This window comes from Dromiciops gliroides, chromosome 1 (genome assembly GCF_019393635.1).
Source record: "Dromiciops gliroides isolate mDroGli1 chromosome 1, mDroGli1.pri, whole genome shotgun sequence".
In the NCBI taxonomy this organism is placed as follows: Eukaryota; Metazoa; Chordata; class Mammalia; order Microbiotheria; family Microbiotheriidae; genus Dromiciops; species Dromiciops gliroides.
The window spans coordinates 668,272,454-668,287,083 of NC_057861.1; the positions used below are offsets into that span (position 1 = coordinate 668,272,454).

Sequence of the window (14,630 nt, forward strand, 5' to 3'; positions counted from 1 at the left end):
ACCACCTATCTGTCCCCTCTCTCCTGTGTTCTTTTTTTTTTTTTTTTGGTGAGGCAGTTGGGGTTAAGTGACTTGCCCAGGGTCACACAGCTAGTAAGTGTCAAGGGTCTGAGGCTGGATTTGAACTCAGGAACTCCTGAATCCAAGGCCAGTGCTCTATCCACTGTGCTACTGAGCTGCCCCTTCTTTTGTGTTCTTAATGCTGCTTGGCAGTAGGTCCATGGATATCAGCTTTCTCCAAACCAAGTGACAATTCATCCCTCTAGTGCACCTAACATACTTATTACCAGCAAATCCTTAATTGCAACAGAAAATAGCCTCCTCACCCCCCGCCCCTCGCCCCAGCATCATGCCCCTTAGCATCTTGATAGTAGCAGTCTTGCTTCAACTTGTGACTCAGTTGAGGACAAAGTCATTTGAACTGTGATAGAGGTCCAGAACAACCTCTATTCCTGGGATTAACTTTTTGGAATTTAAATTTTCACCTGAAAGCCTACATTGCCTCATCCAGGTATCCATTAAATGATAACAAAAGAAAAATTGGTGGCTCCTTTGTTTCTACTGGGTCAGTGACAACCTTTCATTAAAGGAACTGGGGTTCTGCTCCCTTGTTTCAATCTCATTATACCATTTATCCAGTTTCATCTATCCTCAGGTTGTGAGGAAAGCTTTGTGTTTGAATCCATGCAGTGTGAGGTGGTCTCTTTCTTGGGTTTTATTGCCCACACTTAGAAAGACCTTCTGGAGTTAATATTACTTGAGTTTTCATCATAATCAAAATTGGGCATCCTTTCCTCCCCCAAACTGAAATGAGTTCAATGTGCCTTCAACCCTTGGAGAACCACCCTACCTCTTCCTACTTTCCCAGTTCTACTCCATCTACTTCATTGTGTTTTACTGCTTTTGCTTCTCAGCTCTACTCTCAGTCTTCTTAGTTGACTCAAGTTACAAAATTCAAAAGTTCTTTATTGGGGTACCCCCCCAACACCAAACTGCCTTTCCAATCTCTGCAAGTATCTTTGTCAGGCAATTTCAGGTTTTGTAGTTGTTGTACTTTATATAATTACAAATTCTATGTGCCTAGAGTCAGATCCATACACAGAGGGACTCTGAAGCTACTTGCCAGGTAGAAAAGACTATTTCAGGGAGAGTCATGATGACATGTAATGGAAATGCCATTCTATAAATGGTTGTACTCTGATAACCACAGTCTTCCGGGTAGCCAGAACACGAAGGTACCTCCAAAAGTCACTAGCATTCAGAATCTCAGGCATTCTCTGCAGCTATTCTCCCTAATCCAAGCCCTAAATCCCATTTGATGTTTCCTCCATCTTCTCCTGGGCTCAAGAAGGAGGGAGGAGGTTGGGTAGGAAAGAATATAATTCCTGAGATGCTGATCTGTCAGAGTTCACATGGGAGATTTTCAGCTGGCTACATGTTGCAATAATAACTGTAGCAAGAACAGCACAAGGTAGTTGTGAGGCTCAAGGTATTATGTGCAAAGTGTTTTGTAGATTTTAAAGCTCCATAGACACGTTGACTATTTTAAATGTTGTTGTTGTTGAGTCATTTCAGTTGTGTCCCACTCTTTGTGACCCATTTGGAGTTTTCTTGGCAAAGGTTCTGGAGGGTTTGGCCATTTCCTGCTCCAGCTCATTTTACAGAAGAGGAAATTAGGGCCAACAGGATTAAGTGACTTTAATGTATATGTTGGTCTTCCTGACTCTCCAATCCATTATCTTGCATCCTCCTGTTAATTGTCTACCATGTGTAGGCTCTAGACTAGGCATTAGGGACAGCAAGACAAAACATTAATTAGTCTCTGCCCTCAAGGGGATTCCATTCCATTCAGGGAGATAATACATGTATAACTATGAAAAAGTATAGTGAGAGATAAAGTGGGGAGGGTCTTCAATCCAGGATGAAGGCTTTGGAGTTTACACAGCCTACTTAATAGAGGGGTTTGAGCAGGGGAGGGACAGGATCAGATCTGTAAGTTCATGGGTTTTATATCTGAATGAGAATTTTGTTTTTGTTTTTGTTTTTGTTGTTTTTTTTTGCAGGACAATGAGGGTTAAGTGATTTGCCCGGGGTCACACAGCTGGTAAGTGTCAAGTGTCTGAGGCTGGATTTGAACTCAGGTCCTCCTGAATCCAAGGCTGCTGCTTTATCCACTGTGCCACCTAGCTGCCCCTGAATGAGAATTTAGAGAGAAACTTTCTGATTTTTAAAAAATATTTTTTATTTTATTTTTTGTGGGGCAATAGTTTGTCTGTGTGGTTGGGACAGAGAGGACTCAAGAGAGGCAGGAAACAAGAAGACCAGGCAAGAGACTGTTAGACTCCTTCTTGATATCCCAAGGCCTTTATTCAAGTGCTGTCTGCTTAGAATGCTACATTAAAGGTCTAACAGTCCATGGTCTAATCTCTTCTTTTGATTCTTGGACTGCTTATTGCTTTGTACATGCTCTGCTCCCATTGGATCTATGGGTTCAGATCTTGGAACTCATTAAAGAATCAGGTTTAGTGGCCATAGGTTCAGGATGGAATTCTGGACATGAGATGGGAACCTAAATGGGGAACTTAGCCAAAGATGAGCCTAGGCTAAAAGCCAGGCCCAGGAAAATCAGACCCAGGCTAGAGTCAAGGTAAATTAGGGTCAGGCTGGGGTCCAGGGAAATTGGGGCCAGGCTGGGGTCTGGGGAAATCAGTGCCAGGATGAGATCCAAGGAAATTGGGGCCAGGGTGAGTGCCACAGAAGAAAGAAGGCACAGCCCAGGGGTGAGCTGGGAAAGGACCTAACCCCAACACCAGATGCGTGGGGGAAGTAACGTCAAACCGCACCTAAACCTGACTGGTGAGATATCTGATGGTTTTCCCTTTTCATCAAGTCTTCCTTCTGTTAGTTCTTTAAGGCCACCTGGTGGTGATACATCATCATTTGACTCCTCCTGGGCTTGAGCCCCCTATGGGAGAAAGCACACAAACAGTGGTTATGTGTTCATGAAGGCAGAAGACCTCCCAGGTGTGCAGGTGGGTAGGACTTTTAGGATGTCTTGGAGAACTTGCTGAATTCCTGAGGATTATCAGAGTATGGCTGGGGCTGGATCTAGTATCCTCAATGTCCAGGGCTCCCTTGACTCATAGGCAGAACAGCTAAGTTGCCTAGACTTAAGAAGCATCATTTCAGGAAGACTTCCTCCCAGAATACGACCCCTAAAAATCCCTCCTGATCTTAGAGTTCTTGAGATGCTTTCAGGGGGCACATTCTTCTCTCTCCAGCTGGTGCTCAGGTTGGCAATGCCAATGCCAGGGAAAGGAAGCCAAAAGCCACAGTGAGCAGATCAGAGACTGATGGCAGACTCCTTTGTGAGAGCAGGCTTTGGATCTGCTTTGAAATGCTTGTTGAATGAATGTTGAGCTTAGGGCAAGGAGTGAGAATCTGGGGTTTAGTGTCAAGGGAGGACTCCTAGGAAGTAGTGACAATGACCCAGAAAGACTACATGGGGTATGTGATCCAAGTCCTTCAAGTGAAGTCTCAGCATGACAGCCCATAGCCAGGAAGGATCTTAGGAGACCACCTGAGGCAGAACACCCAAGCCCAGCCCAGTCAAGAAGAGGGGAGGAGAGAGACTCCACTGGTCAGGAAGAAGCCCCTTGGTCACCTGAGTGCAAGTGGAGATCTTCAGGATCTACAACTGAACAATGAATCTTGGCACCTATTGCATGCCAGGAAGGTCCTGGATGACTGTCTCTCCTCCCCAGAAAGGAACCTGGTTTCATGCCAATAGGTGGGACTTCTCAGAGGAATGGGAGGATGAGTTAGGGGGTGGGGCTTTTTGTTGACTTACCTGTCTTTTTGGTCCTACCCTTCCCTTGAGTGGAAAGGCCTAACCTTAAAGACAGGCAGAACAGGCAAACACTTATGAGATGGGATTTTCAAAGGTCCCACGACCTAACCAATTCTCTTCCCTTTTGCTCACCAGGCCAGATCATCCACCCTACTGCCCACCCCCATCCCCTTTTCTTTGCTAAGGTGAAAATTCATTACACAGAATCTCAGTGTTGGAAGGGACCACAGAAATCCCCTACAGCTCCAGGGATGGGGGATCCCTACCCCCTGAAGCAGCCCTTTTAGGGTGACTTTTCCTGGCTTTTTTTGCCCTGTCTTTTCCTGGGGCCTAAAGTTGATTCTTGGAATGTTCAACCCATTGCTCCTGTTTCTGGCTCCTGGGACCAAGCAAAGGAGCTTAATCCCTTTTCTCCATGGTAGGCCTTCAGTGAGTAAGTGGAACATATCCCAGGAAGTTGGAGCTGCACACTCTTCTCCAAGACTCCTTCCTGCCCTCAGGGGAAGGAAGTTCCTTGGGAAAAGAGTGAGGTGGAAAGGTCAAGTTCAGGGCCATACTCTTCCTGCATATCCAAAAGCATCTGGTTGTGCTAACTCACCTGTGCATCCACAGAGTCACAAGAGACCACAACCACTGGGAGATGTCGCTCAGAGGAAAGCTCTCCTTTGCAGTTTCTCACCACCTACAAGGACAACAAAAAAAGGGGACATTCAGGCATTAGGGACTCTGCTCCCTCAGGAGTCAGATGCTCCTGACTTTTCCCATCTGGCCTGCTGGGGCATTTCCCTAGGTCAAATAGCTGCTTGGGTCATCAAATTTTCTCAGATTGGCAACCTGGGAAGACTTAAGTGAACTGATCCTTGGGGGAGTAAATAGAAGAGGGGCAAGGCCAAACACCATGACTACAACCATGGAAATGGAAAGTGAATGCTGAGTAATAATAGTTACCCAACTTGGCCAGATTCTGCATGAATGGACTTCCTTCCCTTCTTTGCAGAAGTGGAGGACTAAGGCTAAGGAATGTGGCATAGACTGCCATGCTCAGTTGAGTTGGTTAGTTTGGCTGCACTCTGAAAAACTCAATTTCCCCCTCTCTCTTATAGAGGGTTGTTCTCTTGGTGGAGGATAGGGAGGGGATATATTGGCATGTAAGAACAAAAGAGACCAATACATTTTTTTTAAAAGAAAAAGAACCACCAATTTCCCTCTGGTTCCCACAGGGTTTCATGAGGCCATCTTGACATCTCTTGACTCCCAGGCATAGATGCTTTCCCCAAGGCATGCTAGGGAGCTGGGCTACCTGATAGGTGGAGACAGGATGCTGAGTATGACCTGCCCTCAGGGCTGGGGCACTGACAGCTCACCAACCATCAACCTACTGCTTCCTGTGTTTGCAGGCTTAGACATATAATAACAAATATAATAAATAACCAATTAAGCATAATGATCATCACCATCACAAAGTCTTCTGGCATTATATAGAGTGTCCCAAAATTCTTAGTGTAGCTTTAAGCTGTGATAACTTTGTTCCCTGAAACCCCTTAATCTTTGATAGCTTGAAAGGAAATTGAGGCTTTTGGTATCCCTTTTATGGTCCTTCATATCGAAGAGGCAGTTTGGTGGAGCTAGGGTGGCACAGTGCACAGTGTTGGACCTGAGTGAAGAAGATCTGGATTCAAATCCAGCCTCAGACAGTAATGAGCCATTGATGCAGGACTAAGTCATTTAGTCATTTAGCCTCAGGTGTCCTCATCTGCAAAATGAGAATAATAATAGTACCTACCTTCCAGGATGGTTGTGAGGATAAAATGGTGTAATATTTGTATAGCACTGTGTAAACCTTAAAGTATCACAGCCCTGGAACTTAGGTAGTTCAAATATTATTATTTCATCTTGGAGGTGAAAAACAAGAGTGACTTGTTCAAGGACCCTCGGCTAGGTCATGAGGGATTCAGAAATGGAGAGTACCTCAGTGATCATGGCCCTATTGACTTCTGTGACCTTGTCCAAGTGACTTCCTCTCTCTGGGTCTTAGTTTTCCTATCTGTACAACGGGGGAGTTAGATGAGAGAACCTCTAAGGTCCTCTCCATCGCTAGTCTTTTGTCACTCTCTTCTTCTCTCCTCATTTTATATACATCTGGGGACAGGAGGTCAAAAATGACTAAGTAGGGATAGCTAGGTGGCGCAGTGGATAGAGCACTGGCCCCGAAGTCAGGAGGACCTGAGTTCAAATCTGACCTCAGACACTTAACACTTACTAGCTGTGTGACCCTAGGCAAGTCACTTAACCCCAATTGCCTCACCAAAAAAAAAATGGCTAAGTACCTTAGCCACTGTCATTTAAGTAAGAAGCTATAGAGGCAATATTCAAATTTACAACCTCCCACTCCTCATCTTGTGTTCTTGCCATTGCCTTATGCTGCTTGCCCTAGCAAAACAGCCCCAAAGTCTCCTCAAATGGAATCTGAGTTAACTGGTAGACTGACTATGTTGGTTGGAAGTGGGAAGGTGTCCAAGGAAATCCCCAGGGAATAATATTGGCAGTCTCAGTTGTCTCTTCATACTTTAGTATTATCCTTATTTTAAATAGGGAAATTTACAAGTTCCCATTATTTATTTCCTTTCACTCCCTGTCCTTTCCATGTTTTAGGTCTGGTAGATATGAATTCTGAAATATCATGTGCACCAGGGAGAGCCACATTCCAGCAGAAAATGTAGAGTGTGTGTGTGTCTGTGTATTTTTGTATGGATATGTGTATGTATATATAATTTTCATTTATATATAAACAGACATGTACATGTGTGTATATGCATGTATATATGTATACACACAAACACATATACATATGCACACACACATATATATGAAAATTTCCTAGCATCATTCTCAAGCTTTTATTGCCCTCCAATGGCCAGAAGGCTGATAGCAGTCTAATGAAAGATTCACTGTCCAGTGTGGTCTAGACAAGAAGGGATCAGCTTCCTTTCAGTCCTAAACAAAACCTCACCTTCTAAAGAAAGCCTTCCCTACTTCCTCTTAAATTCAGTGCCTTCTTTCTTGGTGTATATTTGTTTGCATGTTGTCTCCCCCATCTGATTATAAGCAGGGCAGGGACTGTGGGGGCTTTTTCTTTTGTTTTTTGGGGTTTTTTTTGGCCTTTTTTTGCATCCTCATATCTACTTAGAACAGAACCTGGCATATAGTAGGCACTTAATAAATGTTTATTGATTGATTGATTGGCAATTGATTTAGCCATTGCATTCTGAGTTGTTCTCATCCCCTTGACTAGATTCTAACACACATGACTGCTCTCTCCTTGTGTGTTGAACTGAGCAAAACACACACGTGTCACACTAGTCCTCTTGCAGGGTACAGCAATACAGTGAGTGGGGAAGGTCTTGGACATGGAGTCAGAAGACTCGAGTTCAGACTCTACCCATGATATTTCTTAGCTGTGTGACTTTGAGTAAGTTATTTCTCCTCTGTGACCCTTACTTTCTTTATCTATAAAATGGAAAGATTTTTTTTTGTTTGTTTAATGGAGAGAATCATATTGAATTACCCTCCTCATAGGTTTGTTATTAAGAAATTACTAATGATTGTGAATTATTGTCACTATTGTCACAGCAGGCTTGGTTTTTTGTTTGTTTGTTTGACCATACAAGATATGCTAACCAGTGTCTTGATACTAGATTGCTCTCCGTCTCTGGGTCCTGGCATTCTCATTGGTCAGATTATATTTCTTTTTTTTTTTTTTGGTGAGGCAGTTAGGGTTAAGTGACTTGCCTAGGGTCACACAGCTAGTAAGTGTCTGAGGCCAGATTTGAACTCAGGTACTCCTGAATCCAGGGCCGGTGCTTATCCACTGCGCCATCTAGCTGCCCCAGATTATATTTCAATGAGTTACTTTTGAGGATTAGGGGCTAGTTCCATGAGAGGTACACCTTTCCTTTTCTATGTTCCTTTCAAAATCAACTACTTTGAGAACAGGACATGGGAAAAAGCATTGTGTATCAGAGCTTGTCCTTGGTCAGCAAAGTTGTTACCAGCCTGACTGCCTGAAAACCTTCCTTTCCCTTCTCTTCCCAAAGTAAGAAGGGTTAGTAAACTCCCTTGATATCTGCTCAAGCCTATATGGATGATTGGGCTTGAGGTTAGCAGCCCATTTGCAAGGTTGGGTTAAAACTTGCTCCTGAATCCCTGAGTGCTGGCATCATTTTTATTTGGGGTCAGAGGTAATATGGTGGGACATCCCAGCCTCAGTAAGGGCTACTTACCCCACCTTCCTTGAATTCACACTGGTCAAGGTTCTGATTCTCTGATTTCAGGCACTTGGTTTCCTGGACAGTGAAACTCAGGATCCGGCGGCCAGCCTAGGAGAGAGAGAGTTGAAAGGAACATCAATGGCACGGGTGAGAGGAGTGAAGATGATCCTAGGCAATATGACATAGACAAAGTTTGTTTAGGATGCAGATCTTTGCCCTCTTTTTGCCATCTCCCAGCTTTCAAGACCCAGTATTCTCCTATTGGGAGGTAGTGTGGTACAATGGGTTTTAGAATTAAGAAGAGCTGGGTTTGAAGACTAGCTTTTCTGCTTAATTCTTGTGTGACCTTGTACCCAGTGCTCAGGCTTCTTCCTCTCCCTCCCTACCCCCACCCCCACCCCCCATCAAAACCATCAACCCAGAACAGTCCCCTGCTAGAAAATATGAAAATCCTTCAATTCCTCTTCTCTGCATGTGGCAACAGGTAAAATTGAATTAATATGTGACATAGGTGTGTTTTCGCAGGAGCCTTCTGGAGACTACCTCCACCAAGAAGAGTGATTCAAATGGAAATCTCAGATATCATAGGAAGTCACAGGGGAGACTTTTTGGGCAGAGAGCTTTTCTATCATATCTATGCAGCCATTTGCTCTGCTTCTGGGTAGGCTCTGCCCCTGTGGGTAGTGATAATCCAGGAATACTCTCCTTCCCCCAACATTTATAAGGCAGTTTTTCCCATCCAGGCTAGAATGAGCTCCCTGGGGCTCTTGGCACTGCACCCTACCTTATCCACCAATCCCTGTTCTCTTTTGGACAGCTTGCACCTTGACACCCACCATTCCCTTTGAAAAATGGACTCCTCATCTCATTCCCCAGTCCTGACACCTTATGTGAATTCCTGTTTGTCCTTTCCTTCAAAACACAACTCAAAGAAATTCAGGGAAACATAAGGTTATTAGTTTGATGAATATAATTAGCAGAGCCAGGAAAACAATAGACACAATTATAATAATTTTAAGTGAAAATAACCATAAAATGAAGCATAATGCAGTATGATAGTAATGACCAATCTTGGACTTGGAAAATGGATGAGAAAATGCATTTCTCTCCTTTCAATGTGGAGAATGTTTATTGCATACCCTAGCAGACAGAACTGCCAGCAATTGGTTTGCCTTAACTGTTTCTCTTTATTCCCAGTTAAGGGTCACTGAATGGAGAGGGCCAGGGGAATATTTTTGGAAATTACTCAAATACAAAAAGCAAAATATCAACAAAACAAAAACACAAAGTACCACACTTAAGATTTCTTCTCCCAGGAGGTTTTTCTAGGGGAGTTCAGAACCACGTTATTCTGCCCCAGGTTCTGAGGCCAGAGACCTGCGCCTGTTCCGATGACCACCGGTCCAGAACTATTCCCAATTGAACCCCGCTCCATGGAAGCATGTCCCTTTGATTTGGAGTCCATCACCCAATGCCATGGGGTTGGGGAGATGGAGACAAGTGGGGAAGGGACTCACCTGGTCAGAGGCAGGTTTGGTTTCAAGGAGTCCAAAGATGTAGTCATCATTAGACTCTCTGTTGTAGGCATCTAGCAACAGGGCTATAGCCTTTCGGTCGCTCACCCTCTTCCCTTGCTGAGCACAGAGTGTTGTGATGTTCATGGCCACACAGAGCACCAGAAGGCTTCTCCCTAGGGGCCCCATCATTTCTTACCATGGCTGGGGGTCCAGCTGAGATGTTCTTTTAAGGCCCCTGGGGGGCAGAGGTGGGCAGGTCAGATGGTTTCATCTGTGGCTTTCTTTCTCCATATTACATGGCCTAATCCCTTGACTAAGAGGAAGGAGGTAACTTTTGCAAAAACCTCAGTGGCTCAAGGCCACTCACCTTGAGGGCATCCAAGGGCCTTCTGAGAGGTTGAGAAAGGAGTACAGAAGTTTATCTGTCGTCTCTGACTGGGAGCTGAGCAAAGAACTGAAATCTGAGGGGATAATCCTGGGCTTCAGAATCCCCAAACAAATACCTCTGCCATAGTTTGAGGACCCACAGAGTATCCTAGAGCCAGAAGGAGCAGCTGCCCTCTGGGAATGCAACTTGTCAGTGTGAATGCAAGTTGGTGGAATGTCACCTCAGAGGGCTGATGTCCTTGAGGCTCATGTTTAAGATCCTTGCTTCTCTTCTTCTCACAAAGATGATCAACACACAGACTCTTCTTTCTCTCCAGAACTGGGGGCAGGGGGAGGGGCCCTACCATATGGTGGAAAAGCATTGAGCTAGAAGTCAGGAACTTTGGAATTTCTCTTCCTGGTTCTGCCACTGACTATCTGTGTGACCTTGGACATTCAGTCCCTTTCTCTTGGGCACCCTTCTTGATCAAATGGAGATAATGGTCCACAGCATGGTACCAATACTTTTTGTTCTTTGAACCTCTGTGTTATGAAGCTTCAGCAAAATTTTGTATACTACTCGTAATATTCAGTAAGTGCTTATAATTGCAATGACAACTTTTGCCCCTCACAGCTCTTAATTAAAATTTATAATATGCAATTAGAATTATAAAATTTGAAATGTTGTTCTATTGTATTTATGAACACTTAAATATGAGATTATGAAACTCTAAGTATAAAAATTATGAGTATCTTATGGGGGATATTTTGTAAGATTTTTAAAAGAATTAATCCAACAAGATCTCAAATGCTTACTGTTATTTGAGAGATACATATTTAATTTCTTTATTATACAAAATTTGTTGCAGATAAGTAGAATTTTTACTGAAACAAATTACAACTTGGCAGATTTTTAACATAATATAGTGATGGCATATAAACTTACTTTTGATGTTCAACTTTTTTATTTAAACAAAGCAGGTTCTCAGATTTTGGCTCAACAGTGGACCAATAAAGTTTTAAATCTGTTTCCACATAGATTTTATTTCTGTATTTTGACTTAAAACAAGAATAAAGTAAAAATACTTTCTCATATAAATTTTTCACCCTTCATTTTGTCATTTTAATTTTATTTTTTATTAATAATCAACATTTTTCTTAGCATTGTGAGTTCTAAATTCTTTGCCTCCTTCCATCCCTCCCCTTCCCTCTTCCTGAGGTGATAAGCAATAAGATATAGGTTGTATATGCTTTATTATGTAAAACATTACCAAATTAGTCATTTTGTGTAAGACAACTTGCATAAAAGAAAAATGAAGGAAAGCAAAAATAGCAGGTTTTATTCTGTGTCCAATCAATATCAGTTCTTTCTTTAGAGGTGGATTGAATGCTTCATCATTAGTCCTTTGGGGCTGTCTTGGATCACTGTACTGCTGAGAATATTTAAGTCACCCAACCAATCTGGAGAGCGATTTGGAACTGTGCCAAGAGGGTGAGCAAACCGTGCATACCCTTTGGAGGGGCTTTGGGAAAGCTCAGGCAAGTCTCTGCCTTTCCTCTGCCATCTTGGCTCTGCCCCTGTGCATACCCTTTGATCCAACAATACCACTACCAGGTTTATATCCCAAAGACATTCCAAAAAAGAGTAAGAGACCTGGTTGTAAAAAAATACATGTATAGCAGCTCTTTTTGTGGTAGCTAAGAATTGGAAATCAATGGAATGCCCATCAGTTGGAGAATGTCTAAATAAATTGTTGTATATGATGGTGCTGGGAAATTATTTTGCTATAAGAAATGATAAGCAGGATGATTTCAGAAAGTCCTGGTAAGACTTGTGTGAACTGATTTATAGTGAAGTGAGCAGAACCAGGAGAATGTTGTGCACAGTAACTCTTCATTTTTGTTATTGTATTTTTTTTTTGCAAGGCAGTGAGGGTTAAGTGACTTGCTCAGGGTCACACAGCTAATAAGTGTCAAGGGTGAACTCAGGTCCTCCTGAATCCAGGGCTGGTGCCTTATCCACTGTGCCACCTAGTTGCCCCTCACTCTTTATTTTTGAAGAGGACCAATGACATCAAGGGTGTGATGAGTTGGATTTAAGTGAGGCTGACGACTTTGTGCATTTCCTAAATCCAAGTCACTCACAAGTCAGGACATCAAACTATGTGCTGATAAATGGTAGGAGAACTTTGTATTTTTTTGTTTTTGTGAGGCAATGAAGCTTAAGTGACTTGCCCAGGGTCACACAGCTAGTAAGTGTCAAGTGTCTGAGGCTGGATTTGAACTCAGGTCCCCAGGAATGGAGAGCCAGTGCTTTATCCACTGTGCCACCTTGCTGCCCCAATGGTAGGAGAATTTTACAAGTACTCTTCATGGACATTCATTTTATATTGTTAACTGTGAATATTTAAGGCTCTCCCTTTTTGAATGTCCAAAATCTATTGATATGTCTATTTGTCTTTTGTCATCCTTTTTCAATTTATCAGCTAGAGACATAAAAGGCATATCAAATAGTTTTTGAGTACAGTTTAATTTACTGGAAATTTCAAGAAACTATTCATTGAAAGTAGTTCTAAGATTTTCAGATGATCATCTATGTCTTTCTTGTCCGCCCGACCCAGAGATAGTTCATTTCCTGATAAGAAACTATGTAATGTCACCAAGAAATTATGTAATGTTGCAGGATTATTCTCAATTTTGTGGTTCCAAAGTTTAGTTTCTTGATCATACTTTATACTTTGTCTTGAATAGTCAATATGTTTTTATTTGCACCTGTTAATGTTGTGGTGTTTGTTAGTTTTTGAAAAGACATCTTCTAAATATATAAATCTTATTACCCACATCATATCGCTTGTACATTCATTCACTCAGGCAAAAAGGTGAGTGAAGAAGAAAATGACCCCTTCTCTTTTTCAAATGGGCAAGTTAATAAGTGCTACAGGAAAGCCACTAAAAACATCTCCCCAGAAGTGACTTTCCTTTCTTCTGCCACTGCCTGAATGGCTACACTCTCATAGAATATCTCTACTAAAACTCTACTCCATGACTGGCCACTGTTGACAACCAGGTTATTTGACAATCTGCCAGATAGGACAATAGTAACAGAAGTGGAGGCTAAGTCTCACTTGGAAAGCAGCCCTAAGACTTCAATGAGAGGCAATATATGGTTTGTTTCTGTGGAACATTTGTGATGATCCATGACAGTCATAATGCACATAGTGCAGGTATGTGGTGCAGGGCCTGAAGCTAGGCAGAGGGATCTTCCTGAGTTCAAATCTGGCCTCAGACAGTTCCAAGATGTGTGATCCCAGGCACTTCACCCTGTTTTGCCTCAGTTTTCTCACATGTCAAATGATCTGGGGAAGGAAATGGCAAACCACTCCAGTATCTTTGCCATGAAAACCCCAAATGGGGTCACAAAGAGCCAGACATGAGTGAAACAACTGAACAACAACCACAATAAGATGTTCAGTGAGCATGGTTTTCAGGTAGCCTGACATTTGCATTTCAAGAATGAAAATGTTCATCACATCTTGATCAGGTGATTCCACAGCTGATGAAGAAGAATTGGAGTGTAACAAAGGGGAATGAGGCAGCTGCTCTAGTTTGGTATATAAAACACAAAGAAGGGCGTGAACATGTATCTGATCATCCCTTGGGAATCTCTTTGCCTTCTACCAAACCTTTGGGGCAGTTTGAAAACAACGTGATAACACATTTCATTTAATAAGGAGTGGTCAGAGTTTGCTGTAACTGCTGCAAGAACACCATTATTATTGCACGCATGTAGGTTTTGAAATGCTGCAGAAACAAACCCATCATGCTTCAGATATGCACATACTTGTTATCACAAAGAAAAAATGTATTTGTAACCTGACTGGGCAGTTATTTACTTTTTAATGCACCATCAAAGAATTTTTTAACATAAACCATTAGACCATCTTTGCAAACTCCCAAATGGGAATCACTTATCTAAAAGATGACTTCTTAGTAGGCATTCCCTAAACACTTGGTAATTCATAGGATGAGAAGACTTCACATTTTAATAGTACTTTAAGGGTTACAAAGGACTTTCCTTACAATAGTTCTGGGAAGTTAGAGGATACTTAGAACTTTATCTCATTCAATCCTCATAGCAGCTCTGTGGGGTAGATACAACTGGTACCATTATCTCCATTTTGCAGATGAGCAAATGGAATCTCAGACAGTTTAAGTGATTTAGGATCATAAGGTAAATTCCTAGATTTAGAGATGAAAGGAACCTCAGAAATCAGCAAGTCCAGTTTTCTCCTTTTCCACACAACAAAAGTGATACCTAGACTGGTTAAGTGACTTCCTCACTTGGTTAAATAAAATCATCTTTTCTCCACACCCATCTCTCTTCCAAACTGCTCTTTCTGTTGAAGGCCCCCTGTATCCTTCCAATCTCCCAGACTCACAACCTCAGCATTATTATTGTTATTATTATTATTTAAGATACATTGTATTGTTATCTTTTGTTTTTCATATAACATATATTTCTCATTGTATCCCTCCCAGAGGGTCATTACTTACAAAAAAGAATTACAAAAGTTCAGAGGGAGTTCATCAAAATTAAGCAAGATATTGAAATTTTGATATTTTATGTAG

At 42.2% G+C, this 14,630-nt stretch overlaps 1 protein-coding gene across 2 annotated transcripts; it reads right to left on the reverse strand.

The window, feature by feature from the left end:
- Positions 1-2,345: 2,345 nt before the first annotated feature.
- LOC122754118 (cathelicidin-related antimicrobial peptide Bf-CRAMP-like) lies at positions 2,346-9,835 on the reverse strand. 2 transcript variants are annotated; one of them, XM_044002220.1, is made up of 4 exons: positions 9,636-9,835; positions 8,131-8,226; positions 4,449-4,532; positions 2,346-2,965 (listed from the first exon to the last, which is right to left on the reverse strand). In XM_044002220.1, exons 1-4 carry the CDS (start codon positions 9,822-9,824, stop codon positions 2,798-2,800), a joined length of 537 nt encoding a protein of 178 aa, XP_043858155.1. In that variant the 5' UTR covers positions 9,825-9,835; the 3' UTR covers positions 2,346-2,797. The 2 variants fall into 2 exon arrangements, with proteins under 2 accessions (XP_043858155.1, XP_043858246.1); XM_044002311.1 differs by having other exon boundaries at positions 9,741-9,803.
- Positions 9,836-14,630: the final 4,795 nt, after the last annotated feature.